This window comes from Aspergillus versicolor (assembly GCF_001890125.1).
Source record: "Aspergillus versicolor CBS 583.65 unplaced genomic scaffold ASPVEscaffold_2, whole genome shotgun sequence".
Classification (NCBI taxonomy): domain Eukaryota; kingdom Fungi; phylum Ascomycota; class Eurotiomycetes; order Eurotiales; family Aspergillaceae; genus Aspergillus; species Aspergillus versicolor.
This window is the reverse complement of record NW_024467525.1, coordinates 3,540,580-3,564,464: the sequence shown is the minus strand read 5'-3', so window position 1 is coordinate 3,564,464 and position 23,885 is coordinate 3,540,580. Positions and strand designations below refer to the sequence as shown.

The following is a 23,885-nucleotide window of genomic DNA, read 5'->3' as shown; positions in this document are numbered from 1 at the left end:
AAATTTCTCAAGTCTTTTTTATTTCCCATCCCCGTATATCATGTTCGTTCACAATTTTATTCGTCGAAAAAGTACGTGTGCAAACAACGAGCGGCTTCAGTGGAGATGGCGAGTGAGGGCTATTCTCCAATGGACACGACCAAACGAGGCCTAGCGCTTGCGTTTCTTGCTCTTGTCAACCACAGAGGCGGTCATAGGCACGGCGGAAATTGGCGTTTGCACCTCACTACTAACTGAAACAGCATCATCTGTTTTTTTGACAGGGACGCCCATATGACGCCCGTAGCGACCTTTCCGGCCATTTCCTTCGTCCTCGCTGATGCAACCTTCGATGCCAATGCCTGCATCCTTGCATCGTCCACAAGGGCGCTGTCGGTCACACCCCTTTTTGCTCTTGCGGCATCTCTGGCAGCGTGGTTTTGTTGAGAGATCCTCCTCATCAGCGGCTAACGGGTGTTGGCCGTTGATAGAAGAAGTTGAAGCCTTGCGAGGGGGGGCAGGGTTAACAACCTGAGGTGGTGCAGCTTTGTTACCGGGGACTGTCGGCGTGGGCTTGACCTTGCGGGAAGCACTAGTAGAGGAACTCTTAAGTCCATTCTTGTTTGGGCGTATTTGCGTTGGCTTGGGGCCACGGGCCTTAGAAGAGGTCGTGCTAATGGCTCGAGATTTGATTTTCTTCGCTTTTGGCATAGAATCATGGAAGGAATCTTCATCGACCTCGTTCTTAACCATGCCACCCTCGAAATTGCCATGACGATACTCATTATCAGGACTGTCATAACTAGCGTCGGAGCTGTCAAAACTGGGGAGAATATCATCCAACCGCTTGTGTGTGTGTTTGGCAGCGCCTGGTGGGAGCATTGGGCTTGAGTCAAGCCTCTCCCGGGGACGAGCAGGTAGATCATCGTCGTCTTCACTGTATCCTTCACCATCGCTTGTTGCGCCAGTAGAAGATGCAGCATCAGCAGCGCCACTAAATGCATCATCGAGTGTCGACGCTGAGGTGCGCCCATGAGAGAAATTGGAGGCATCCCCAAGGCGTATCAATTGCATCGCAACATCTTCGTCAGAGATGCAGCTGGCGATGGTAGGGTCAGGAGTGGGAAGGATCCCAGGACCACCGGTCCGGCCAGCAGGATTTGAGAATGGCACCGACGAGTGTAAACTTGTTCGGTCGCGCAGACGGTGTCCATGCTCTGGAACCATTGGGGTTGTATATATGCCATTTCGTGTAGAACCAGCACCATAAATGTGATCACTGTGCCCATAACTTTGAGGAGAGGGCAATGGCTGTTGGTAAGGATTGTGTGAACGGTGCATTGGTCGAGCGAATGGTGAGCCGACGCCTTCCTGCCCAATAGAGCGACGTTGCGGTGAGATGGAGGAAGTTGAGGCAGTGAGAGGAACCTGAGGAGGAACAAATAATGGAAGTTCCTTTTAGAGAAAAAGAATCAGCAACTCGATCAATGAGAAAGTATTGAGAATAAGTATTCTCAACTCACAGAGCTATCGAACTTGGGTCGCTTGCGACGACCATCTTGAAGAATATTTTCCATGCTGATCTCTGAGCTGGCAAAATGTTCACTTCGAGCCTTCTTTGCCCCGGAAACGGAGCCATAGCCACCGTCACTATCACTATATCCAGCATCATCATAGATGCTGCCATGAGTGCTAGAGCCCCTACTCTTGAGCCCTGGCCGGGAGAGCTGTTTGTGCTGTGAGGCGCTACGACGGCTCCTACCGGACGGTGAGACGCTGCGCTTGCGAGCGACCCGGGATGCCGGTCGAGACGGCGATTGCCCGTTCTCTGAGGGTTGCATTGCCTGCATTGTTGATGCCATTTGGAATGGCTCCCCCAAGCTGGGGCGTTTGCGATTGTCAATGGGCATGGGGCCATAATACATATCCCCGTATCCCTCTTCGTAGGCCTGGACGGGCATTACCCGAACATAAACCGTCATGTTATTTTTTAGATTCTCATATCTTGCAATGAGGGTGGTGTTGTGTTCATCCTCAAAGCTAACACCAGCAGCGCCATCGTAAATTCCATAGAAGTTCTTAACAGTGGTGACAATGGAGTCTGTGGTATCATGAGGGTAGATTTGCACCCGCATGGGGATGCGGGCTCGGGCCTTGGAGTTCTCATCGAGTAGCAGCTCGAAAGCGACATTTTTTGGACTCGGGCTTTTGGTTGGGGAGATGTCTTGGAGGGGGCGATGGTCGGTGTAGGTAGGCGACTCCCCAGGAGAGGCAAGCTGTTCATACTGGACAGCCTGCATGGTGGAAACGGTCCAACAGGGGGCGCTACCACGCTTCTACTACATGTATTATATGATCAACTGGCTGTTCGCTGAGCGAGAGGACGAAACGAGGAGGGCGGGGAGAGTCAAGGTAGAGGGAGACGGCAGCAATAGGGTATGGGTAGATTTCATCCAAACCTACCACAAGAAGAAATATAGAGGAGTCTAGTTGATAGATAGACCACCCGCGATTATTTTGATGCAACGATTGATGACCGAAGGTGGTGGGTGGTAAGAGGGCGATGCAAGTCGCAACAGCCGGGAGCGACTGGGCCGGGAGAGAGGGAAAAATGGGACGACGACGAGAAAACTAGGCAGAACGTAGCGACCAGCGTGAGTATATTTAGTTTTTAAAGTATCGAATGGATAAAACAGTTCGAAGAAAGGGCATCAATTAGGATTTGGGATGTCGACCCCCATCCGTCGGATCCTGATGGGTTGCAGACGTTGCAGGTTGAGGGGGAAGGGAAGAAACGGTCCGAAGTGCTCGGAAGAGGATGGAGAGCACGAGGGACTCACCTATTTCGGACCCAGAGACTCCGTAGAGAGTCGCACAGGGTTAGTAGGTGTATGAATGCCGTGAGAAGGCAGTCGATGATAGCGGACGAAGCGGTTCGATGGTGGTGGAGGAGAGAAGGTGAGTCGATTCTACGCAGCGCTTGTTGGGCTATGTCAGCGGTGGCATCGACCATGCAGAGCGGGAGCAAGCCAGGGGAACAGCGAGGCCGAGGGCAATCAAAGAATGGACATCGGGCTTGCGGAAGACATGAAATGCATACTAACCAAGCAGCGATGGACAGTGAGTCGCAGAAAAGGCAGAGTCGGACGGGTGGTGGTGGTGAAGGTGTTGGGTTGAGAAGGAAGAATGAAGAGCGATGATCCGGTTTCACCTCCAAGCGAGAGCATCACTTTGGCTATTTGGGTTGGCAGCCCTCAATTGCCCTCACCAACACCCACTACCATCTTTTTACGTAGCGTCCTATCTGAATTGATTCTCAAGTTTTATTTCCTACTCTTTTGGTTGCCATTTGCGCTGCAATTTTGGACGTCGCAAACTGCTGGTTTGCGCTGCCTCCGGTCGATATAGCTTGGACAACCAAAAGCGAAAATAGAAAATGAATCGCATCAGACGTAAAACGAACTGCAGAATACCGATCGCCGGCAGTTTTTCTACTATACTAAAAACTTCCTGCTCCTAGGACTGGGCCAGTGTGCCGTAATTGAGGATGTGCGAAATGCGACAGCCGCTCGCCCTGAGCGCCGAATATCTACAACTTACTGCCTCCGCGCACACTTTCCGTAATTTTGAATGCTATTAAATAATTGAATATTATTTCTGGGATACTCCGGCTAAACCGAATAGTGGGAGATTGCAAGCGTAGACAGAGCGATGGACAGAACAGCTAGAGGGGTGTCTCAAGCCGCGCAGCCACGTCGAATGACCTTCGGGTCACCATTTGGGCCAACGACTGGCGGAGAGCTCTTGAAACAATTTATACTAGCAGCATCCTACTCGCTGGCCACTTTGATTCGATTGCGCCTTCGCGCGAGTGAGCGAAGACTGATGAAAAGCATATTCCGGGGTGTTCACCGAGTGGCACGAGGTGCACAGTAGATATCCGTGGACATCCCTGGCGCGGAACAGCCAGCCGGGCAGGAACCGTCGCTGTTGCAGGTTAAAAAGGTCTGAGAATCTGATTTTCAAGATCTAAATGTCTCTATTTTCAACATCAGGCTACTAAATGACCGATCGATGGGCGGCTTAGCTCTATATGGTGCGTGGGTGAGACTGCAGCGCAAATCATTAAGGTCGGGGCCGACTGGATTTAGGGGAATTTACGACTCGGCAGGATAAGAAACAGACAGAAGCGACAGTCAGAACGAACGCATTCTCCGCGTGAGCGTTGTGATGAATTGTCAGAAGAGCCACCACCCACCGGCGGAGTGGGTGGCCCAAACCAATTGCTGCGTCTTTTCGTGATCTGCGCCTGTCCAGACTCGCTCACGAGTCACTCTCCTCCAAACCATCGCTTACCCCTCCCTCGTCTGCGATAACTAATGGAGCTATTCTACGTTAGGATTGAGGATTCCCCGTTGAGCTTCGGCCAGAGGAGCTCCGTGATTCTATCTACCGGTAGATATCGTCGGAGGTATACTCGACTGGGCTGTCCTTAGTTATTACCAACCCTGCAGGGCCGGTGCGACATCGCACGGTCACCCAAGGGTCCCCGCCTAAATATTGCTTTAAACCTGTCGCATTCTAATCTTGATTATCGCGGTTTCATGGGAAGAAGCGCAGAGGCCGATGAGGCGCGAGCGAAAAGAAGAGAAATCAGGAATGCCTTTGGCCGGGTGGGGGAAGTTGGAGGATGTGAGTGAGTCTTCCCAACGATCCCGGTCGTCGCGTATATAATATATGTATCATATGTAATCGGTCTTGATGTCAAGGTCAAGTTGGAGCGTGCGAATTACGGATATTTGAGAAGCATTCGCCTTCTGTGTTGGTCTCGACAAAAGAAAAAGCTGAAAAAAGGCAAAGAGAGACGATGCAAACGACTGGGATCTCTTTCTTTCAGTTTCTTTCGGAACGAGGCGGGGCTTTTTTTTTTTTTTGTCGAGGAGCGAACGGTGAGCTCTCAACCCAGCGCATTTCGAGAAATTACTAGTTGAAGCGTACACCGAAAGTTTGGTGGCGGATTGCATGCGACAGTTCTCCGCTCAGAAAGAGCAGCGCTTAATCCTGGTTCGGTGCCATCGTTCTGCGACTTCTGAACAACAATACCCTGGAGTACTGCTTGTGCGCCAAAACGTCCCAATGAGATTCAACGGCGTTCGTCGATGGCGACCTCTGTGGAGGATCCCTTTGCCCTGGTGGTCGGCCATCTGAAAATGCGACGAAAGGCCCCGAACCCGCAGGCTGATGATGATAGGTACCGCCGGATCCGCGTCCCACATTGGGGATCTTGTGGCTTTTCTGGCGACACTGGCAATCGTCCGGGTGCAGACGGAGTCACCTCCTCACAGAAGCGCTGCGATGAAGACGTGGAAATTAATTCCCAGCCATCCCCTGCGGAAAAATGGCATTTTAGCTCTCAGAGCCTGTTTCTGAACCAGACCTTGGATGGCAGTGTTTCCCGCAAGGTTTTTGGCACAGGCCAGCGACCGTTCCCCCAGGACTCCGACCAATTGGTGATCGCCGGCTAGAATTTGTTGCGAAACGTTGTATCTGCAGCCCAATCTCCGCACTTTTGAAGTCGCAGCGCATCGAATCGAAGAGTACCCATTGCGAACGGCCGGCAGTGAGGCGGGATGCGACAATCACGTGAGTTCGTGTTTAATGGGTTCCGGCCGCGTGCCGACTCGCGCGTTCCGAGCCCCGGAGAGTTGCTTGGGTTCAGCGCCTCACAAAACTTATAAAAACTTAAATCCAGGATACATGTACGATCGCAGGTACTGAATGGACGAGCCAAATAATTATGCTTGATTTTCTGTGTGGTTGTTGGGCGTTTTATTGGAGGCGGGCGCATCTGCGGGCAGTAGGGAGGACGTGTAGCGATGATGTCATTTACAGGTACCCCGCAAACACAGCAAACAATGCTGACATAATCTACCTTGCCCTGCGACCGGAACGAGCCTAGCGTGGTTGTTGTTGACGATTTCCAAAAAGGGAAGTAACCGCTTTGAGCAATGCCGTTCCCCAGGCAGTCGGATGGTTTTGCTTGCAATCCCTTTGTTTTCCAGCCCTTTCTGGACGTGAGGGCGATTTCTTTACTTTTCCTCTGCCGGGCCCCATGGAGCTGTACTTTTCCTTGTCCCTTCATTAATATTCTTCTTTCCCGCGCGTGGTTCAGAGCAGCCAGTCTTCGCCTGCCTTCTGACTGGGTCGTTGTCCGGTGCGTCTCTAAGACTTGGCGCGGCTTTTGTTGTTTGTTTGGGGTCGACTTTGAGTAGTATCAGCTCGCCTTTTCAGGCCTACTTCTCGACAACCCTGCCCACGCTTGAAGCCAGGAAGTAAACAATCACCTGGCCCTCCTTCAGATTGTCGTCTACACTCTGGTGAAGGCCTCAGTCCTCAATTGCCTCACAATGGACGCAAAGGTATGTTCTTCTCTCGTTGCTTGCTTTGCCATACAGCTTCACGAACCACAACATGCCCTATCGTTGAGACGCTTATTGTCTATGTCTTCACAATATATGGGCTAACTTCTTTCCAACTGTAGCCCCAACGCATTCGTGTCCGCGCGGACGAGAATGCTCCCTTCCCTCTCGCCGCGAACAAGACACTCCAGCAGCGAACCAAGTCCACTACCGCGTTGTCGTCAAACTTTCAGAATGGTGGCAATAAAAACGGACCTCGCCGAGCAGCCTTTGGGGACGTCAGCAACACTGCCAACCTAGTCCATGGTAACCGCGACGATTCCTCCCTTGCGGGCAAGAAACCTTCCAAAGTGCTGGAGAAAGCGCCACTGGCTGCGGAGAAGAAGCCAGCAGCACTATCTCAACCTGCTCAACGTCCTGTATCGATGTCTGGACTAAAGGGTCTGCTGAGCAATGTCACCAACCCGAAACCGCTTGAAATTTCGAAGCAAACTGCAGGACAGCAACAGAACACCAATGCCCGCAAAACTCTGAACAAGCGCGCTACGGTCTTCAAAGACCATTTAGAACCATTGACGGAAAATAGAGAACCCACATCCAAGGAATCCACCATTGAATCAAAGGAAGGCAACACTAAAGGCTATACTGAACGCGTGCAGCAGGACGACGTGATAGAAGCTGTCGATTCAGACGAGGTTTTGGAAACCCAGCTGAGCAAGCTTGAGGCCTCGCTCGCCAAATCTGAAGCCGATGAAGACGAGAAAGACACCCAGGAACTCGAAGATGATGATTGCAAGGTGCAAGCCGCATTGAAGCAAACCAGCGAGATCCACGAACGCCACGCTGCAGTGGACTCACGCGAAGTTAAGCCCAGTTCGAAATCTTCGAGCAAATTCACCACGGCTCCGCGTATTTCCCATGATTATCTACCTCACCAGTCGGAACCCGAGGAGTATTGGGATGACGAGGATGAAGAGAATGAGGAAGACGATGGCTACAACACTGCTCGCTCCTACCGCTCCCGAAGCGAGAACACAACAGGTGGAGCGACCACGCTGTTGTTCCCCAGATACAACCAGCAAGCCAAGCGAGAGTTGGCACTTGCAAAACAGGTCGTCGAGGCTACTCGGACGGTTGAAGACATTGAAGATGATTACTGTGACACAAGCATGGTGGCCGAGTATAGTGAGGAGATCTTTGAGTACATGAGAGAGCAAGAGGTATGTGCACTTCCGACCACAGTAACATAATTATACTTACAATTACTTCCAGATCAAGATGTTGCCCAATGCGCATTATATGGACAATCAAGCTGAAATACAGTGGTCCATGCGATCTGTTCTCATGGATTGGCTGGTGCAGGTTCACCACCGCTTCTCGCTACTCCCTGAAACACTTTTCCTATGCGTTAATTATATTGATCGTTTTCTCTCCTGCAAGATCGTTTCTCTTGGCAAACTTCAGCTTGTGGGCGCAACCGCTATTTTCATTGCTGCCAAATATGAAGAGATCAATTGCCCGTCAGTGCAGGAGATTGTCTATATGGTTGATGGTGGTTACACGATCGATGAAATCCTCAAGGCCGAGCGGTTCATGTTGAGCATGCTCCAGTTTGAGTTGGGATATCCTGGTCCTATGAGCTTTCTGCGCAGAATCAGTAAAGCTGATGATTATGATCTCGAAACCCGTACACTTGCGAAGTACTTTCTGGAGATTACCATTATGGACGAGCGATTTGTTGGCAGCCCTGCGAGTTTCCTAGCTGCAGGTGCTCATTGCTTGGCGAGGTTGATGCTGAGGAAGGGCTCATGGGTAAGTCATTTTCTATCTCCCTAAATATACAAGACTGACGATTTGATAGTCACCTGCCCACGTGCACTATGCCGGATACACCTATTCTCAGCTTTATCCACTCGTTTCTCTGATGATGGAATGCTGTGAGATGCCTCGCAAACATCATGCGGCTATCCACGAAAAGTACACCGATAAACGGTTCAAGCTTGCCTCCCTCTTTGTTGAAGCCGAAATGAGAAAGAACTTTCGCCTGCCAGAGCCAACCAAAGAAGGTTCTATTCTCGAGCGCAAGATGACACCAGAACAAGCACACTACAGGCGAGTATAATCGCCCATACGTGTGCTTGCTTTTCTTACCTAAAATATCTTTTTCTTGCCTCTCTTCCTTTTGTCAAATTTTCTTGCATTGACAAGAACGATTGGCCACGCGCCTTTTCCTCTGTTGCAATGGAATAATAGCCTTAAAAGGGGACCAGAACGGTGATGTGAGTGTAAGGACGTCACCATTCTTACAGCCATTCGGGCCTTATCTGGCATATGTGATATGGACGCTGGCCGCCACGAGCAGGTTTATTCTCACTTTATCTCAACGAAAACAACATGTCGAAAACCGTGAAGGTGTGACAGAATTCGACCTCCAGGGTCTTGACAGCTTCTCTTTATTTTCTTTTCTACGCCTTTGATGACTGGTGGGCTCTTTTATGATTCTTACGCATTTGGTATTTAGACTGGGGGTGGTAATGATGGCAATCGGATACTGAGCGGGTGGAGTTTTTCCTTTTTATTCCTGCATCGTTTTCATGAGTTAAGATACCAAAGGCCATGCTAGTGGTAGGTGCTTGGAAGAGGTGGCCCTTCTGCGGCGTCTACGACTTCCTCGCTACAACTCATGATGTTCTAAATTCCATACTTATGGCCTGAACCGATCTTTGATATGGTTTCTTTTTCTTTTTCTTTTTTTTTTCATTCCCTATGTTCATATTGGGACTCGGTTCTTTTCTTTACCTTCTCAACTTTGATATCTCGTGGGTTATTGCTCAGGATTATGGCGCTAAGTAATGATATTGGATCTTTTTTATTGCTTCAATTACATGACTGGTGCACGTGTAGGGTAATTAGCGACCCGAGGAAGTTCTCTGGGTTGTTTGATAGTTCCTGAGCCTCTGTCCCACTCTAAATTCTATGGCATGCTAACCCTGGTATATATATCTCTAAGTCTAAAATCTTCCCCGTTATTCGGTAGACAGATATTGCTCATCGTTGATCCAGAGAGAGAAAAAAGGCCGACATCCTACCGATCCAACCCGTTAAATTCAATCAGCTTTTTCACCACATCGATAACTCGATTCGCAATCCTATCTTTCACCGATGGTGCATTGGAAGACGAAGAGAAGGGGTCCAAAAAGGAAGCTGGATTATCAATCCTCGTTGCAATAATTTCATCGACCATCGTGCGGAGTCGCGAAACCAGGACACCGATTCGGGCCCAGCCGCGGAGGCGCAGCCATCCGTCGACGATGAGACCTCGACCTGTTGTGTCGAGGTCAATGGAGCCACAGAATAGGAGGAGAGAGTACGCGTTGAACGCTGTTTATGATGTTAGTTCAGCTCTTCTTTCGGACTTTCTGTGTTGGAAAAAAAGCGCATCGATTATGGATGTCAGTGAGGGATATAATACTCACGTGTTAAGTCACGGACGAAAACTTTTGAGGTCTCCATTTTTGTGAAATAGCTTAAGAACGTGGCAGCGTTGGAATAAGACTGTACTGAGAAGAGAAGGGATGATGGGTGGATGAAGACGCGGCCGTTTTCTTGGTTGAAGTATTTTATTGTGCGAGCGTCTGGGTCAACCTCGAATGTCCCGGTGATAGAGCTGGTAAATTTCTTATCTGGAAATGCGATGCGTGCGATTTGAGGCTGGAATGCACCAGCGACGAGGGCGCGAAGAAGGCTACGGTTGGTAGCATTACGGTTGAGGCCTGAGAAGGAAGTAGAAGTTTCAGAGTAGTTGACGGGAACGATTGCGGCATCTTTAAGAGATGTAAGGAACTGAGCTCTGTTTGATGAGATATCGCGAAGAGTCTGGTGAGAGAGGAAATTGGCCGTGCACCATGATTGAGTTGACCAGTAGCCTTGCTCCTTGACGCGGTCTGCCCATTCCTGATAAGCATTCAAGTCCGTGAGGAGGTCGCCATCTCCTTTGGAAAATGAGGCCCGGGCGGCGTTTGCTTCCTCCCGTCTCTCACGAGGGGAGACAAATGGGCTTTTCACTGTTAGGATAGCGGCGATTGTGATGCAGGCATCGATGCAATTGAATATGGATCCGTATACCATTAACTTTGCACAACGGAGATCTGCAGGAATCATAGACAAATATCGCCCAAGAGCCGTGAGTCTGTCATGATCTAGAGCTCCAACTCGGTGTAGGAAGCTAAGGGCGCCCTCGACTGCAATGCTTTCCGGTGGGGTGATGGTGTTTGCGAGGAAAGAGGCAACATCGTCAATTCCTTGCATGGAACGTACAGAAAGGCACAGCTGCTCCAATGGTACACGCCGGATTTCAGGATCTGGCCGCTGAGGCATGCTTGATTCTGCTTTGCGAGTGTAGAGCTTATAACATGTACCGGCCCTAACACGACCGGCTCTTCCGCGCCGTTGCTTACAGGCAGCCTGTGAGGCCCATACCTCCTGTAGACGAACCATATTATCTTTGGGATCATAGCTGGTTTCTTTCACACGTCCTGTATCGATGACGGCCACGATATCTTCGATCGTAATTGATGTTTCTGCCACATTGGTAGCTGCGATAACCTTCCGCTTCCCTTTAGGAGGACTCTGGAATACACGTCGCTGTTCAGCTGGGAGAAGAGACGCATGTAAAGGCAACGGATGTGCGTTGGGAATCCTTTTTACGGCATTCAGGCATCTATCGATCTCCATTGTTCCAGGTAAGAATATCAGAATGCCCCCTGGCTGATCTTGTAGCTTAGAGTCAATATACCGAACGGTAGATGCAATCAATTCGTAGTTGATACCCATTCCAATGGAACGAAGTATCTTTCCAAACGACTCTTCTGCGGCTGAAGATACGACTGGATCATCATCAAAACCTTGCTCTGGGAGCTCCGGAGCAAATCCCGTCTCGCGAACAACGTCATCCAGGTAATAGTCATCCACAGGGAAAGTTCGTCCGGGTATATGGACCAATCCCACGGATTGATGCCCGCCAAAGTATCGTGTAAAGATGTCTGCATCGAGAGTCGCACTCATCAAAATCACCTTGATGTCCTTGCGATGACGAAGAATGTCTCTTAGGAGGGCCAGTAGAAAGTCCGTATCAAGACTGCGTTCGTGGACTTCATCCACAACAACATGAGTGACGTCGGCGAGTGAGCTTGCGATATTGCCAGAGCCGCTGCCTGCCTGTATTCTACGAAGCAGCACACCTGTTGTGACAAATGTAATTTTTGTAGATCCAGCTTTAGCCTTTGACTCGCCCCTAATAATATAACCAACCTCGTCGCCCAGAGACGAGCATCTTTCGTCACTGACTCGGTCTGCCAGACCTAGTGCAGAGATCCTACGGGGTTGAGTGCAGATGATGTTTGCGGCGCCGCCGAGTCCGTTTTTAATCATGTCGTCGAGGATAAATTGCACCGATTGCGTACTCTTGCCGCTACCTGTCTCTCCAGAGATAATCGTGACTTGATGTTCATTCACAGCGCGTATTATTGCATTTTGAGTGTTCCAGGCTGGAAGCGATTCTCGCTGTTGGATCATCGCCCGCTGAGGTTTGGTAGTCTGCTTTTTCTCCCAAGCTTCTTTAACAGCAAGGCTTTTCGAAGACCCGGGAGACCAATCGACCGTTTTCACTTGCTTATGCCTTTGGTGCATAGGAAGTTCAAAAGACGATCCCGAGGGTGTAACGGGTGGCGCTGATATAGTTGAAATATCCCGTAGTTTCCCTGGATCTTGAATGATTTTTGGTAAATGAGTTTCCAGCCAGTCTATGATGTTGTAGATCATTTGTTCCCCAAGAAAATTCTCTTCTGCATACCTAACAGCTTGACGAACAGCGCTTAGGCGGATGTATGCAGGGATTTTTTCTGTTTGAATAGATATTATCGGAACGGAAGAAGGATAGTGTCCTGAAGGCCTCTGAAACCGAAAGGACACTGTCCCTGCACCACCCGGTGATTCACACTCAATCGTGCAAACATTGGACGATTTGGCAGAATATTGTTCACCGAAGATGGCCTCAAGCGTTTCTTGTTCTTCTGCCCAGCCGTCGTCGCTATCCATCAGTAGAGAGGCGCCCGGTGCGACCCCGTGTACAAGAGTCTGTTGAAGAGACTCTGCTGCAGCAAGCTCATCACCTTGACTACTGTCCAGCGTTCGCGCGCAAAGATCAGCCGGAAATCCAGCAGATGCAAGTCGCTTGAGTTTAGACTCTCTTGCGAGGTCGTCACTAACCAGCGTAACCCCGGCCGAATATTTCTCAGGCAGACACCAAGATGGCAAATCATCTTCTGGCACGTAGATAAGAAGCCACTCCAACACCTCTTCTCGGTCTTTACACGCAGCGCTAGCTTCTTCGATGTGACTCCGTCGAAACCCTAATTTCGTGAACTCTTCGACCAGGGCCACACGCTCGGGTCCGGGAATCTCTACACCGTATGGATTCCACATAGTATGCTCCTGCACCAGAGTTTCAATCTCACGACGGACTTTGTTCCCCAGGTCAACCTTGGGTGCACTAGACCAAATTTTCGTCCCTTTATTTTGACCGCTGGGCCCTAGGCCTAGATTCACCGTGCTATCGGATGATTTGGCTTGTGATGCCTCGCGTTCCTTTTGTTTCTTTTCAAGCTCCGCGGCTGCGATCTCCCGCTCTTTTTTGGCTAGGAAAGGGTCCGCCTCGTACAGCCAGCCATCACCCTTTTTCACCTCTGCTGCCTTCAGCTTCTCAAAGTCCTCTTTCCAAAGCTTCTTGTAGTCCGGCGGGAGCATCATATGGAGGTTTGTCTTATTGCATACATGGAATAGGGCGAAGGTCGCAGCGTAGTGGCGTGCTTCTAGCGCCGTCGATTGCTTGAAGTCGGCGGGCAATCGCATGGGAGGAAGTGTGAGCGTTTCTCTAGTCTTTAGATCAACACGTCTTAATATAACAGATGAGATGAATCCTCCTCCAATTTTGTTCTAGTTCGCACCGCGAAACCGTTAGCATGAAGCTGATTCTGGAATACGGGCACATAGCGGGATAATTGCTCGCCTCACCATAGTATACTCTGGCTTTTCCCACTTGTGCTTCTGGCAATGCTCCGACATCAAATTTACCGGCAATTTCCCAGTCCATGATGCGCCGCCAATGACCTGCTTGACCGTAGGTTTTTTCTGTTCATCCGCTGGTTGCGGTGCTTTCTTCGCACTCTCCGCCGTTCGTTCGGCCGCGGCTTTAGCCTGCTTCGTCCCAGGCTTGGGCACGCCTCCACGGGCGTCGGACTTCTTCTTGGGCGGCATCGCAAGGTGTTAGTATTCCTGACGTAGACGCCCGTGGAGTACCTTGTTTAAGTTGGTGGTTAGAGTGCGACAATGGCGGGCGATCATCCCGACTTGGGTCCCCGCCTCAGGCAGCTTTTTTTGTGCGCGGGTCCGCGGGGAAGGAATGGCATGCGCCACCTGTACTCGCTGGACTTCACTGCGTGCGGACCCCGACAAACCAGCATGACGAGGAAGCTGATAACGAGCGAGACTATTTGCTCTCATCGTGGCACTCAATACTGACGCCCATTTTGTGCTGGTGGAAACATGGAACCTGAAAGCAGCTCCGATCCAAGAGCTAAAGTTGCGTCGCAAGCTCAGAAGCAGCCGACCAAGAGAGATGCGTGTATGTAGATACCTCCACACGTTCATATACACTGCGCATTATTCTGCACCGGAAATGAATGGCTAGCTAATTGATTGCGATCCAGTTGCAGAGCTTCTGTCCCCTAAAACCAAACAGCCGAAACATAGCACTGAGGGACTATCAAAAGACATCCAACGGAAGGCTTATGCAGCATTTAAACCTCGAGATGGTCTAGGCACCTACATCGCGAAACCGGAATCATACCCGCCGAATATCGTTGTGTACTACAATGACGACTTTGTCGTTATCCATGACATGTTCCCCAAGTCCACGCTGCACCTTCTTCTCCTCCCACGCGACCCTAAAAAGACCCGTCTCCACCCGGTCGAAGCGTTCGACGATGTCGAGTTTCTGGAAAAGGTCAAGCTCGAAGCAAAGAAGGTCCGTACATTGGCTGTAGGTGAACTTCGCCGGAAATACGGAAAATACTCGGGCGGTGATAGAGTACGACAAGAGGCGCTTGATGCCGAACCGCCACTTGAAACATTGCCCGGAGGAAGGAAATGGGAGAATGATATCATGTGCGGAATACATGCGCATCCGTCGATGAACCATCTGCATGTTCATATTATCTCTGTAGACCGCTACAGCGACCGTCTCAAGCACAGGAAGCATTACAATAGCTTTTCTACGCCATTCTTTATCGATATCAATGATTTCCCCCTCGCCAAGGAAGACCCACGAAGAGACCCTGATCGACAGGGTTATTTACGAGGAAGTTTAATATGTTGGCGTTGTGGCCGGGACTTTGGAAACCAGTTTACTGCGTTAAAGAAGCATCTCGAGGAAGAATTCAACGAATGGAGGCAACTGTGAGTGAGCGAAAAAAAGGTAAAGCTTCAAGCTTTCTAGAACCACGGGACATGACATTCTCTACAGTAATACTGAGCGCGAAAATGTCAAGCTTAAGCTCCCCTGTTCATGTCCACATCCTCACAGAGGCAGTCGTTTGTGATCCAAACGCATCTCAAAAAGAAAAGCCCTAATCAGCCACAGAGTTCCATGTTTGTAAATATACAGGTAGAGAATCCAAGGTATAGTAAGAACTGTAGCCAATTACATTTTCAGTAATCTAGTGCACAAGTTCGCTAAACCTGACATCGGATTCAAAAAAAAAACAAAAGGTATCGCGGGAAAACCGGATCATCTTATAAACGAACGTTTCCGTTCGAATTCCAGGCCAAGGCTCCGAGCTCTCCTAGCTCGCAAGACACCAGACCTCAGACGACGGGTTTACGCGCGAGACTTGGACCGGGAAGAGCCCTTGACTTTCCTGGCTTCAGGGCGGTTGATGTGATGGGCGGGGATCCATTCGGCGTTGTAGGTGGTGGCGGAGGAAACAGCTGGGCTGTCAACAGGGGCATCGGCCTTCTTCGAGACGCCTGAGGGCTTTTTCGAGCCCTCTGGCTTGGCGGACTTGCGTTTCTGGGGGAAGTATGGTGCAATCCAAACGGTATAGAAGAAGTATACAACGCCACCAAAGCAAGCAAGGAGGAAGAAGTAAAGGAAGATACTAAAAAAAAAGAAAACATTAGCCGTTATTTCAATGAGGCATGGGAGCACACGAGCTTACATCTGAGGATCGAAAATGCTGGTTTCTGGTTCCACGACACTAACAGTGCCGTTGTGAGCGTAGACCGTAAAGAAATGGCCCTCACTATCGGAGATAATTGAGGCGAGAGAAAGCCTGAGGTCCTGAGGGTGCATTTCGGTAGCGAAGCTATAGCTCAGACTCTCCTTCTCACCAGCGGGGATATCCACGCCGTAGCGAGTTGCAGTCAAGTTGCGAACTAGTGTGCCCTCCTCGTCTAAAGTAGACAGAGTACCGCCAATGAAATTTACAGTCACCGGAGAGGCTTCATTATTGGTAAAAGTTACCAAGGCTTGCGTGGGGTGGCCATTGACAAGCTTCACGCCGAAGATCTCAGAGGCAGGGAATGCAGCCTGCGCGGTCACGGCGGGGGTCCGCGCTTCAAACGATTCTTCAGCCTTTTCAGCGGTATCCTAGATTCGAGAATCTTCACGTCAGCCATCCAATTGCGACATGTATTAGACAGTACATCTGCGACATACTGCTGCCAGAGTGCCGCCGATCAAGGCCTGAACCGAGAACAAAGCCAGGGAGAGGAAAGCGAAGCGAGCCATTGGGACGGGTGATGCCGGATCTGAAGCGACCTCGGAATGGTTGGAGGGAAAACGAAAGGTCGAAAAAAGAAAGGAAGGGAAAACGAGGGCGAGGACGAAAGATCGGGGTGGAAGAGAGACAGACAGACAGAGCAGGTTTGCTCCACGTTGGCGTTTCTTTCCCCAGGACCGCTGACTCAGCCCCAGCTCCCCGTTGCGGTTTCCGCAATTGATAAACGCGATTTCCATCAAACGGAGATCAAGAAATAAAAACGGCATGAAATAGACGTCTCCATTGTAGATTGGATTCTTCACTGTACCTATTCACGGCGACGAAGGAAGCGTTACCGCAAGCAAAACCTTCAAACGCATTCACCGTCTCATTCACCCTCTTCTGCCACGGACATATAAGCGCCCGGTTTATCTCGAATAATCAAATATCATTGCCTCATCAACCTCCTCTTTTTCCGATGACTACCCTTTCAGATAACTTCTCTTGTTTTCTCTAAGCACCATGTCGGTTCGTGAGTATTTTGAACGCTATCAACAGCTTACTTCTGTCGAGCAAACGAAAGACACTCTAATTGAGGTATCTCTTCGCATGGCCTTCGCCCAACCTCCATAGGGTTCTTTGTGTTAACACCCCATCCATTTGTTAGGAATTAATACGACGTATAACTGAGCTCGAGGGCGCATATCAACAAGAACAACTTGATCATGACCGCGAAAAGCGCTTTAACCGTGATATACAATTTCATGAGATAGAGTTGATGGAACAAATTAATCGCGCTAAAGCTATAATGGTAAACGCTTCCTGAATAGATTGATTTTCCCTACTATCCAATCGCAATAGCTGCTAACTTTTCTTTCTATCTCGCTGTAGAACCGCGAACCCTTCATAATTGTACTTCTGGATGGAGACGGATCAATCTTCAAAGATGAGTTATTACAACTGGGAGAAGAAGGTGGTAGAAAGGCCGCCAAAGAGCTGTCTCTGGCAGTGGAGGACTACGTGACAGACAATTTTTCGAGCATCATTTCCCCGAAGATTATTACGAAGATGTACATCAATATGAAGGCGCTATGCGATGCCTGTGTTCGTGGCGGAATCATAACGGATCCTTCTATACTTGATGAATTCTTGCGAGGCTTTAATCATAGCTTTCCGCTGTTCGACATTGTGGACGTTGGAACCGCAAAGAACGCCGCACACGATAAGATAAAAGGTATGCGTCTGTTGACCTCGGTGACCGGTTTCTTCTGAACCTCGAGGTGACCAGTTGTTGATCCGTTGCAGAAACCTTCAAACTACATTTATACAATTGCCACTGCCATCGACTTTTCCTGGGTTGCACAGAGGAATCGCCTTATCCTGGCATCTTGGAAGAAGCTTTAACAGACGTGGAACTCTCAGGACGGGTTACATTGATTGAAGGGATTCCATTCGGCAAGAACCTGGAATCCCTTAAGACGCATTATGGGTGCACTAGATTCCCTGGTATTTTCCGAGATTCTAAGATAAACGCTACTTGGGCTCCGTGGAAGGCTGCGGTGGCCACCAAACCTCGCAGTCTCCTTACTCCGTCGCCGAGCCCTCATGTAGCGGCACCACTGTCTCGAACACCCAGCAACATAACAACAGCCAGTAACAGTGCGCCTAACTCGTTGACACCCGCGAGTTCCAATGGCTCCGATGATTTTCAATTGGTGCGTTCGAAACCTGCCTCCTCCCGTCCTAAAGTCGTGGAACGGAATAAGTTCGGCCAACGTGTAGACCGACTTGACGTCCAAAACATCCCTCGAGAAGAAGTGAATCGCATTAAGAAACTGAAACTATGCAATTATTACTTTCTACAAGGCGAATGCCCGAATGAGAATTGTCATCATGACCATTCTCGGAAACTAACCAAAGCTGAGCTTTTAACCTTGACAGCCGTTGCGCGAATGACACCGTGTCGCTATGGACTGGAATGTGATGATCCTGAGTGTATGTATGGTCATCGTTGCCCTCAGAGCGACCCTGGAAAAAAAGACTGCTATTGGGGTTCAAGTTGTCGATTTAATACGGCCGCACACGGCGTTGACACAAATATTGTCAAAGTGACCAAGGTCTAGCCTTTGATTTCTGGATGCAAAATAATTTCCTGATGAAACATTTATCGCCTTTTATTTCAAGTAACCCTGGCTCTAATATAATGGCGTCGCGGCCGCTGAGCTTCGAATCTTGTATCGTTCTGGGGGGCTCCTTTTTCTTTCTTGCTTCATCCAGGCTAAAAGCTATGTATTTAGGTAAACTTGCTGCAGTAAAATCCAATACTGTACAGCGCTCAATGCCCCCAGGGCGGCAATGACTAGCCGTTCTTATTTCATACGTGAACACTTATTGTGTCTGATAATCAGTGAATAGTCGTCTTCAACAACCCAAATCGCCTTTCCCAACCAAAACAATCCTGATTAGTACAACCACTAAAGCCTGCGTTGTCGCCAGCATTGTTCGATTCACCAAAATGACTGCATCGAATGCCATATTCCATAAGACAACAATTGAACGGTCGTGACGAGATGGGTCCAAAATCTAGGGGACCCTTGCCGTTTTCCATTGCAATTTTCTTCTGCTCTTCCAGATTTCCCCATAAAACAAAGAGCCTTTCCCTCAATTGATTCAAAACGCCCAGGTTGAGGCGCAGGCTGCAAAATAATAATCATGTCAGAAAGCCAGTTAATTGACTGCCATCAGGGCTTGACTTACTCATATGCACTCAATTGTAGGAGATGCTCTGCCTCGGCATTAGAAACAAAGAGTTTAACCCGCTCTTTTGGCTGTCGACCCGTGGCCGGAGAAATACTCTCTACAAGAAGACAGAAGCGCCATTCCCATTGTGGGTCAGTTCGGGACGTAGCAGGGTCACGTCTTTTGTCGTATGTAAGCGAGATACGTTCCTTCTGGACAGCGAAATCCTCTAATAGGGGAGGATAGAAATCTACAACACGAACTGTGCTGAGATAGCAGAGGTTCTGGAAGGGAAGACGGTATTTGATGCCGCTGGGGGATGAATTAATGTGAGACGGGTTGCTTATGATATCCTCAAGGGTCTGAGAAGGCACGCCTGGAGGAACCCGTGGTTTTACTGAGAAACGAAGATTAGTATATGCTGGCCAATGTCCGTTATAGATAGAAGACTTTTACCGTAGTCGTTCACAGCAATCCGTTTGCTGACACCCAGAGTTGTCTGACCGGATTCGGTTTTCGATTGTGTTTTTACCCTCTTCTTTTTTGAGTTGGACTTTTTGGAGGGCTGTTCCGGGTCCTCGTGTGGTTTTCGCTTTTCCCTTTCCGGGTGCGCTTCCAAGTAATCCGTTTTTCGGGAAAGCAATTCCTGAACCCGGGTGTCATTGCTGTAATTGATTGGGAAAATGTTCGTGGCGGCTGAATTATCGCGATTGGTATGAATGACGCCTTCCAGAGTTCCTCCTTCAACACGGCTTCCTTTGATACGAACATTCTTGAGGCGAACAATATCATTTTCGTTAAAGTTATTCCGTAGGAATGATGCATGTGGTTCCCATAGTGTTATCTGAATAGTCATACGGCCGGATGGGCCGTCCCATTTCCTTTTGGGGCGTTTTATATAGTTGTATTCGTCGCCCTCGCGGCCATGGTCTGGATAATCATCGTTGTCAGACGCATAGAAGAACAAGTTCTCGTTTTCCGTGTAGTCAGTGAGATAGAGAGTTGCCTTTTCGCTATCGTTACTATGTATTTTGGCTATCTCTCCAATAAGATCCACGAATTGCCGATCTTCGACGTCTTTAAGCAGCGAAAATTTTCGCTGAGTAGCTGAAGTTGACCTGGATACGGAAACCTGCGCAAAATCTGGTCTGGGAATAGTAGTGCTACGGAACGACGTCGGGGTAGCCTCTAGTAATGTCAACGCGCAAGATTTCTCCTGGTAAGTGGGATCGAAAGGTACTGGACCAGTGAGTGCAGATTGATGTGAGGTCGGGTCCCTATCTGGGCGGAAGATGGCCCATGGAATTTTTTTATCTTGAGCAGCCACTCCTTGAGGCGCGCCTGTTATTACTTTAACCTGCACCAGCAAAGTGTCAGAACAAGAATACATGAGACTTGGGATAGACAAACCCAGAGATTACGGAGTAAAACTACGTCACCTTGTTGAACGGGGGGTAACATGGTCTCTGTTTCCGTGAAGTACCTGACTTTCAGGCCATCCCACGTATGCCCGTTATTCAGGTTGCAGTCCTTGATTGTAAATGTTATGCAGGTGGAGGTGCCTTGGCTTTTGAACGCGCCACCCCAGATATCCACGACCACGCCCATTACATTGATAGTACCTCGCGTTTCAAGCGCTTTGGCCACGTCAACATAGCCTGGGGGCAATTGAATCGCCATTGCTGCTCGATTTGCGGGCTATCGTGGTAGGTACCGTGATCTGTAGGACAACCTTGTGGAAAGGGTAGAGCTGGGACCATCTCTCATAGCAGCAGCATTATGAAGGTCAGCACCGCCACGAGCCCTGTCCGTAAACAATCAACTGAGAGGTGTCTTGGTACAGACGCCGTACCTAATTGACGCGTCTGGGCGGTTGTCCGCAAGTATTGTTGTCGAGTGATCCGCGCTAAGATCGCTTCGGCGCCTCCAGATAACGCTAAACCTAAAACAGCCAAATAATCCCGTGACTGGCCCGGAGCGTCAAACACTCGTTATTTTTCCCCTCCTTCACTTCCTCCCTCCTCCTGCCAGGCGCCCCGCGAAAAATAAGAGTTTCCATCTCCTTTATCTGGCTATAATTTTTTTCCCCTCCCGCTTTCGCTTGGGCCTCCCTATAATCACTTTCTAATTAGCTCCTATCATCTTCTTTCGTCGCATACCTTTGCGCCCGCTTGCTCCTTTTTTCCTCTCTGATTAAGTAACCCGTTTGTGGTGGGCTTTGTTATTGTTCCCTCTCCTCAGCAACCATGGCCGAACGCTACATCCCAGAGCATCGCCGCACCCAGTACAAGGCCAGGAATCAGTTCCGGCCTGACGAACTCCGCCGCCGCCGTGAGGAGCAGCAAGTCGAGATCCGAAAGCAGAAGAGAGAAGAGAATTTGGCCAAGCGACGGGGTATCCAGACTCGGGATGGCGGAATCGGTGTCGGAGGTGGCATGGCTGCCGCCGAGAGTGACGACGAGGCAAGCGCTATCGAAAGTGAGGTATGTGATGACTTATTTTCTTTTGCTGCTGGTTATGTCCTCCGCGTCCCTTTGCCTACTTTATGGACTCCTTTGTCTTATTTCTAAGGCTCACCGCCCAAACATGGGATCGGGACATTAATCCGACATCATCGCGGGGCACCCATCCAATTGAGTTTTGGTTTCTGTATACTTTGTTCATACAGAAAATGCGAAAGTTGCTAACGGGCGCCTCATCCAGCTCAATGTCGAACTACCAGAGATGGTCAAGGGCGTGTTCTCCGACCAGATTGAAGCTCAAATCCAAGCCACAACCAAATTCAGAAAGCTCCTCTCCAAGGAGCGCAATCCTCCCATTGAGCGTGTCATCGAGACCGGCGTTGTCGCCCGCTTTGTGGAGTTCCTCCGATCCCCTCACACCCTAGTTCAATTCGAGGCTGCGTGGGCTCTGACCAACATCGCATCCGGATCTGCTCAACAAACTCAAGTGGTCATCGAGGCTGGCGCTGTACCGATCTTCGTTGAGCTTCTCAGCAGCCCCGAACCCGATGTGCGCGAGCAAGCCGTTTGGGCCCTAGGTAACATTGCTGGTGACAGCCCTCAATGTCGCGATTTCGTCCTCAACGCAGGTGCTCTGCGGCCCCTCCTGACTCTGATCAACGACGGTCGCAAAATCAGCATGCTGCGAAATGCCACATGGACGTTGAGCAACTTCTGTCGTGGAAAGACTCCTCAGCCGGATTGGACTACCGTATGCTACTTCCCATCATCCGTATATGGTTGATTATTGTACGTACTAAACGTTTTATTTAGATTGCACCAGCTCTACCTGATCTCGCCAAACTGATCTACATGCTTGATGATGAGGTCCTGATTGATGCTTGCTGGGCTATCTCCTACTTGTCTGATGGCCCCAACGAGAAGATCCAAGCTGTAATTGAAGCTGGCATTCCTCGTCGACTAGTCGAACTCTTGATGCACGCCTCCACTTCGGTCCAGACTCCTGCCCTCCGTTCTGTTGGAAACATCGTCACTGGTGACGATGTTCAGACGCAAGTGATCATTAACTGCGGCGCTCTTCCCGCCCTCCTCTCTCTTCTAAGCTCAACTAAGGATGGCATCAGGAAGGAGGCTTGCTGGACTATCTCTAACGTTACTGCTGGCAACTCAAGCCAAATCCAGTCTGTTGTTGACGCTGGGATCATCCCACCCTTGGTCCACCTGCTTGCCAATGGAGACTTCAAGACGCGCAAGGAAGCCTGCTGGGCTATCTCCAACGCCACCTCCGGTGGATTACAGAAGCCAGACCAGATTCGATACCTTGTTACCCAAGGCTGCATCAAGCCACTATGTGATCTTCTTGCATGCCCGGACAACAAAATCATCCAGGTTGCCCTTGATGGCCTTGAGAACATTCTTAAGGTCGGTGAAATGGATAAGGAGGCTGCGCAGTCTGGTGATGCTCGTGTTAACCGCTATGCGTTGTTCATCGAGGAGGCCGGTGGTATGGAGAAGATCCACGACTGCCAGAATAACGCCAACGAAGAGATCTACATGAAGGCATACAACATTATCGAGAAGTATTTCTCAGATGAAGATGAAGCTGGTGGTGAGATCGATGAGCTTGCCCCTCAGCAAACACAGACTGGATTCACCCTGGGTGCTACCCAGCAGCAGCCCGGTGGATTCTCGTTCGGCGGTGCCAACGGTGGCGATACCATGGACATGTAAGGCGAGAAAAAAAGGAAAAAGAAAAAGAAAAGCGAGTGAAAAAGAGCAATCTCGGGCGATTTCACGCTCAATCCCTCATCCCCTTTCCCCCTGGCAGGTGGGTTATGGCTTCGATTCATGTTAGATCGTTCATGTGCAGGCAGGAACCCGCCACCACAGTAGGCTCTATGGGCGTCAACGTCTTGAAATGGTATTTCATTGGTTCCTTGAGCTGAATATTGCTCTCCTGGAGTGGTTTGGGGTTCTGGGAGTCTATATCAGATACCACATCAGGTCGTTTCGGTTTTCCCCATCCCTTTCTTGACACCTCGACATTCCACCTGCTTCCACCCCCCCCCAATCACACTTCTATATTCAAACCCTTCTATTATATTTTTTTTATCACCGTTTGATTTTTCACGATAAACAAGATTCACCGTCATGTATCCCTTCTTATTTCAGGCCACCCTAGCATTCCTCATACACGGGCGTAGTTTTCTATAGGTTTAAATCGGTTTCCTTTTTTGTTCCTATGAACACTTCTCTTTCCACATTAGGCGTGATAAGTTGCTTGGAGGTCAGGTCGTGTCCTTGAACTCGTATTTGTGGCCCGAAAGATGCCCTGAAGAAAGCTGAACTGCGCCAAAAAAAAACCCTAAGTCAGCTATCACGGGACGTCTCAACAACTGTTCCGTATTTACACCAAAAGAATGTAGTACCATATGATGTTTTTGCAATATACACTCCCCCAATAGATA

The 23,885-nt window shown here is 49.6% G+C and overlaps 9 protein-coding genes across 9 annotated transcripts; 4 read left to right on the top strand and 5 right to left on the bottom strand.

Moving 5' to 3' along the window:
* Positions 1-46: 46 nt before the first annotated feature.
* On the bottom strand, positions 47-2,526 carry ASPVEDRAFT_503581 (putative C6 finger domain protein). Its single transcript, XM_040814294.1, has 3 exons — positions 2,443-2,526; positions 1,503-2,318; positions 47-1,434 (listed from the first exon to the last, which is right to left on the bottom strand). Exons 2-3 carry the CDS (start codon positions 2,277-2,279, stop codon positions 151-153), a joined length of 2,061 nt encoding a protein of 686 aa, XP_040664922.1. The 5' UTR covers positions 2,280-2,318; positions 2,443-2,526; the 3' UTR covers positions 47-150.
* Positions 2,527-5,251: 2,725 nt separating this feature from the next.
* Positions 5,252-6,422, bottom strand: ASPVEDRAFT_503578 (uncharacterized protein). Its single transcript, XM_040814292.1, has one exon. The coding sequence runs from the start codon at positions 6,119-6,121 to the stop codon at positions 5,501-5,503; it is 621 nt and encodes a 206-aa protein (XP_040664921.1). The 5' UTR covers positions 6,122-6,422; the 3' UTR covers positions 5,252-5,500.
* ASPVEDRAFT_503617 (cyclin family protein) lies at positions 6,255-8,823 on the top strand. The gene is made up of 4 exons (XM_040814296.1): positions 6,255-6,398; positions 6,521-7,618; positions 7,671-8,210; positions 8,260-8,823. Exons 1-4 carry the CDS (start codon positions 6,387-6,389, stop codon positions 8,518-8,520), a joined length of 1,911 nt encoding a protein of 636 aa, XP_040664920.1. The 5' UTR covers positions 6,255-6,386; the 3' UTR covers positions 8,521-8,823.
* Positions 8,824-9,232: 409 nt separating this feature from the next.
* Positions 9,233-13,805, bottom strand: ASPVEDRAFT_38626 (RNA helicase). Its single transcript, XM_040811741.1, has 3 exons — positions 13,470-13,805; positions 9,875-13,391; positions 9,233-9,779 (listed from the first exon to the last, which is right to left on the bottom strand). Exons 1-3 carry the CDS (start codon positions 13,710-13,712, stop codon positions 9,484-9,486), a joined length of 4,056 nt encoding a protein of 1,351 aa, XP_040664919.1. The 5' UTR covers positions 13,713-13,805; the 3' UTR covers positions 9,233-9,483.
* A 195-nt stretch (positions 13,806-14,000) lies between these two features.
* ASPVEDRAFT_25993 (DNA 5'-adenosine monophosphate hydrolase) lies at positions 14,001-14,916 on the top strand (the record flags this gene model as incomplete). The annotated part of the gene is made up of 2 exons (XM_040809845.1): positions 14,001-14,079; positions 14,165-14,916. The coding sequence occupies 2 exons, from the start codon at positions 14,001-14,003 to the stop codon at positions 14,914-14,916; spliced, it is 831 nt and encodes a 276-aa protein (XP_040664918.1).
* A 417-nt stretch (positions 14,917-15,333) lies between these two features.
* On the bottom strand, positions 15,334-16,245 carry ASPVEDRAFT_25992 (putative translocon-associated protein, alpha subunit; the record flags this gene model as incomplete). Its single annotated transcript, XM_040809844.1, has 3 exons — positions 15,334-15,613; positions 15,674-16,104; positions 16,174-16,245. The coding sequence occupies 3 exons, from the start codon at positions 16,243-16,245 to the stop codon at positions 15,334-15,336; spliced, it is 783 nt and encodes a 260-aa protein (XP_040664917.1).
* A 353-nt stretch (positions 16,246-16,598) lies between these two features.
* Positions 16,599-18,641, top strand: ASPVEDRAFT_503138 (CCCH zinc finger protein). Its single transcript, XM_040814286.1, has 4 exons — positions 16,599-16,813; positions 16,884-17,027; positions 17,108-17,450; positions 17,522-18,641. Exons 1-4 carry the CDS (start codon positions 16,739-16,741, stop codon positions 18,337-18,339), a joined length of 1,380 nt encoding a protein of 459 aa, XP_040664916.1. The 5' UTR covers positions 16,599-16,738; the 3' UTR covers positions 18,340-18,641.
* Positions 18,336-20,968, bottom strand: ASPVEDRAFT_38622 (telomere-binding alpha subunit central domain protein). The gene is made up of 4 exons (XM_040811740.1): positions 20,366-20,968; positions 19,412-20,312; positions 18,974-19,352; positions 18,336-18,912 (listed from the first exon to the last, which is right to left on the bottom strand). The coding sequence occupies exons 1-4, from the start codon at positions 20,633-20,635 to the stop codon at positions 18,621-18,623; spliced, it is 1,842 nt and encodes a 613-aa protein (XP_040664915.1). The 5' UTR covers positions 20,636-20,968; the 3' UTR covers positions 18,336-18,620.
* A 233-nt stretch (positions 20,969-21,201) lies between these two features.
* Positions 21,202-23,148, top strand: ASPVEDRAFT_125341 (karyopherin alpha; the record flags this gene model as incomplete). The annotated part of the gene is made up of 3 exons (XM_040806264.1): positions 21,202-21,438; positions 21,659-22,168; positions 22,231-23,148. 3 exons carry the CDS (start codon positions 21,202-21,204, stop codon positions 23,146-23,148), a joined length of 1,665 nt encoding a protein of 554 aa, XP_040664914.1.
* Positions 23,149-23,885: the final 737 nt, after the last annotated feature.

Excerpts from the sequence above, each read along its gene's own strand:
- ASPVEDRAFT_503581 (XM_040814294.1), bottom strand. The coding sequence starts at position 2,279 with ATGCAGGCTGTCCAGTATGAACAGCTTGCCTCTCCTGGGGAGTCGCCT. Across the intron at positions 1,435-1,502 it reads GACCCAAGTTCGATAGCTCT|GAACTTCCATTATTTGTTCC; the intron begins GTGAGTTGAGAA and ends TTTCTCTAAAAG.
- ASPVEDRAFT_503578 (XM_040814292.1), bottom strand. The coding sequence starts at position 6,121 with ATGAAGGGACAAGGAAAAGTACAGCTCCATGGGGCCCGGCAGAGGAAA.
- ASPVEDRAFT_503617 (XM_040814296.1), top strand. Across the intron at positions 7,619-7,670 it reads AGTACATGAGAGAGCAAGAG|ATCAAGATGTTGCCCAATGC; the intron begins GTATGTGCACTT and ends AATTACTTCCAG. Across the intron at positions 8,211-8,259 it reads TGCTGAGGAAGGGCTCATGG|TCACCTGCCCACGTGCACTA; the intron begins GTAAGTCATTTT and ends ACGATTTGATAG.
- ASPVEDRAFT_38626 (XM_040811741.1), bottom strand. The coding sequence starts at position 13,712 with ATGCCGCCCAAGAAGAAGTCCGACGCCCGTGGAGGCGTGCCCAAGCCT. Across the intron at positions 13,392-13,469 it reads AAAAGCCAGAGTATACTATG|AACAAAATTGGAGGAGGATT; the intron begins GTGAGGCGAGCA and ends GGTGCGAACTAG. Across the intron at positions 9,780-9,874 it reads TTTCGTCCGTGACTTAACAC|CGTTCAACGCGTACTCTCTC; the intron begins GTGAGTATTATA and ends CATCATAAACAG.
- ASPVEDRAFT_503138 (XM_040814286.1), top strand. The coding sequence starts at position 16,739 with ATGTCGGTTCGTGAGTATTTTGAACGCTATCAACAGCTTACTTCTGTC. Across the intron at positions 16,814-16,883 it reads CGAAAGACACTCTAATTGAG|GAATTAATACGACGTATAAC; the intron begins GTATCTCTTCGC and ends TCCATTTGTTAG. Across the intron at positions 17,028-17,107 it reads ATCGCGCTAAAGCTATAATG|AACCGCGAACCCTTCATAAT; the intron begins GTAAACGCTTCC and ends ATCTCGCTGTAG.
- ASPVEDRAFT_38622 (XM_040811740.1), bottom strand. The coding sequence starts at position 20,635 with ATGGCGATTCAATTGCCCCCAGGCTATGTTGACGTGGCCAAAGCGCTT. Across the intron at positions 20,313-20,365 it reads TTTTACTCCGTAATCTCTGG|GTTAAAGTAATAACAGGCGC; the intron begins GTTTGTCTATCC and ends TTGCTGGTGCAG. Across the intron at positions 19,353-19,411 it reads GATTGCTGTGAACGACTACG|TAAAACCACGGGTTCCTCCA; the intron begins GTAAAAGTCTTC and ends TTCGTTTCTCAG.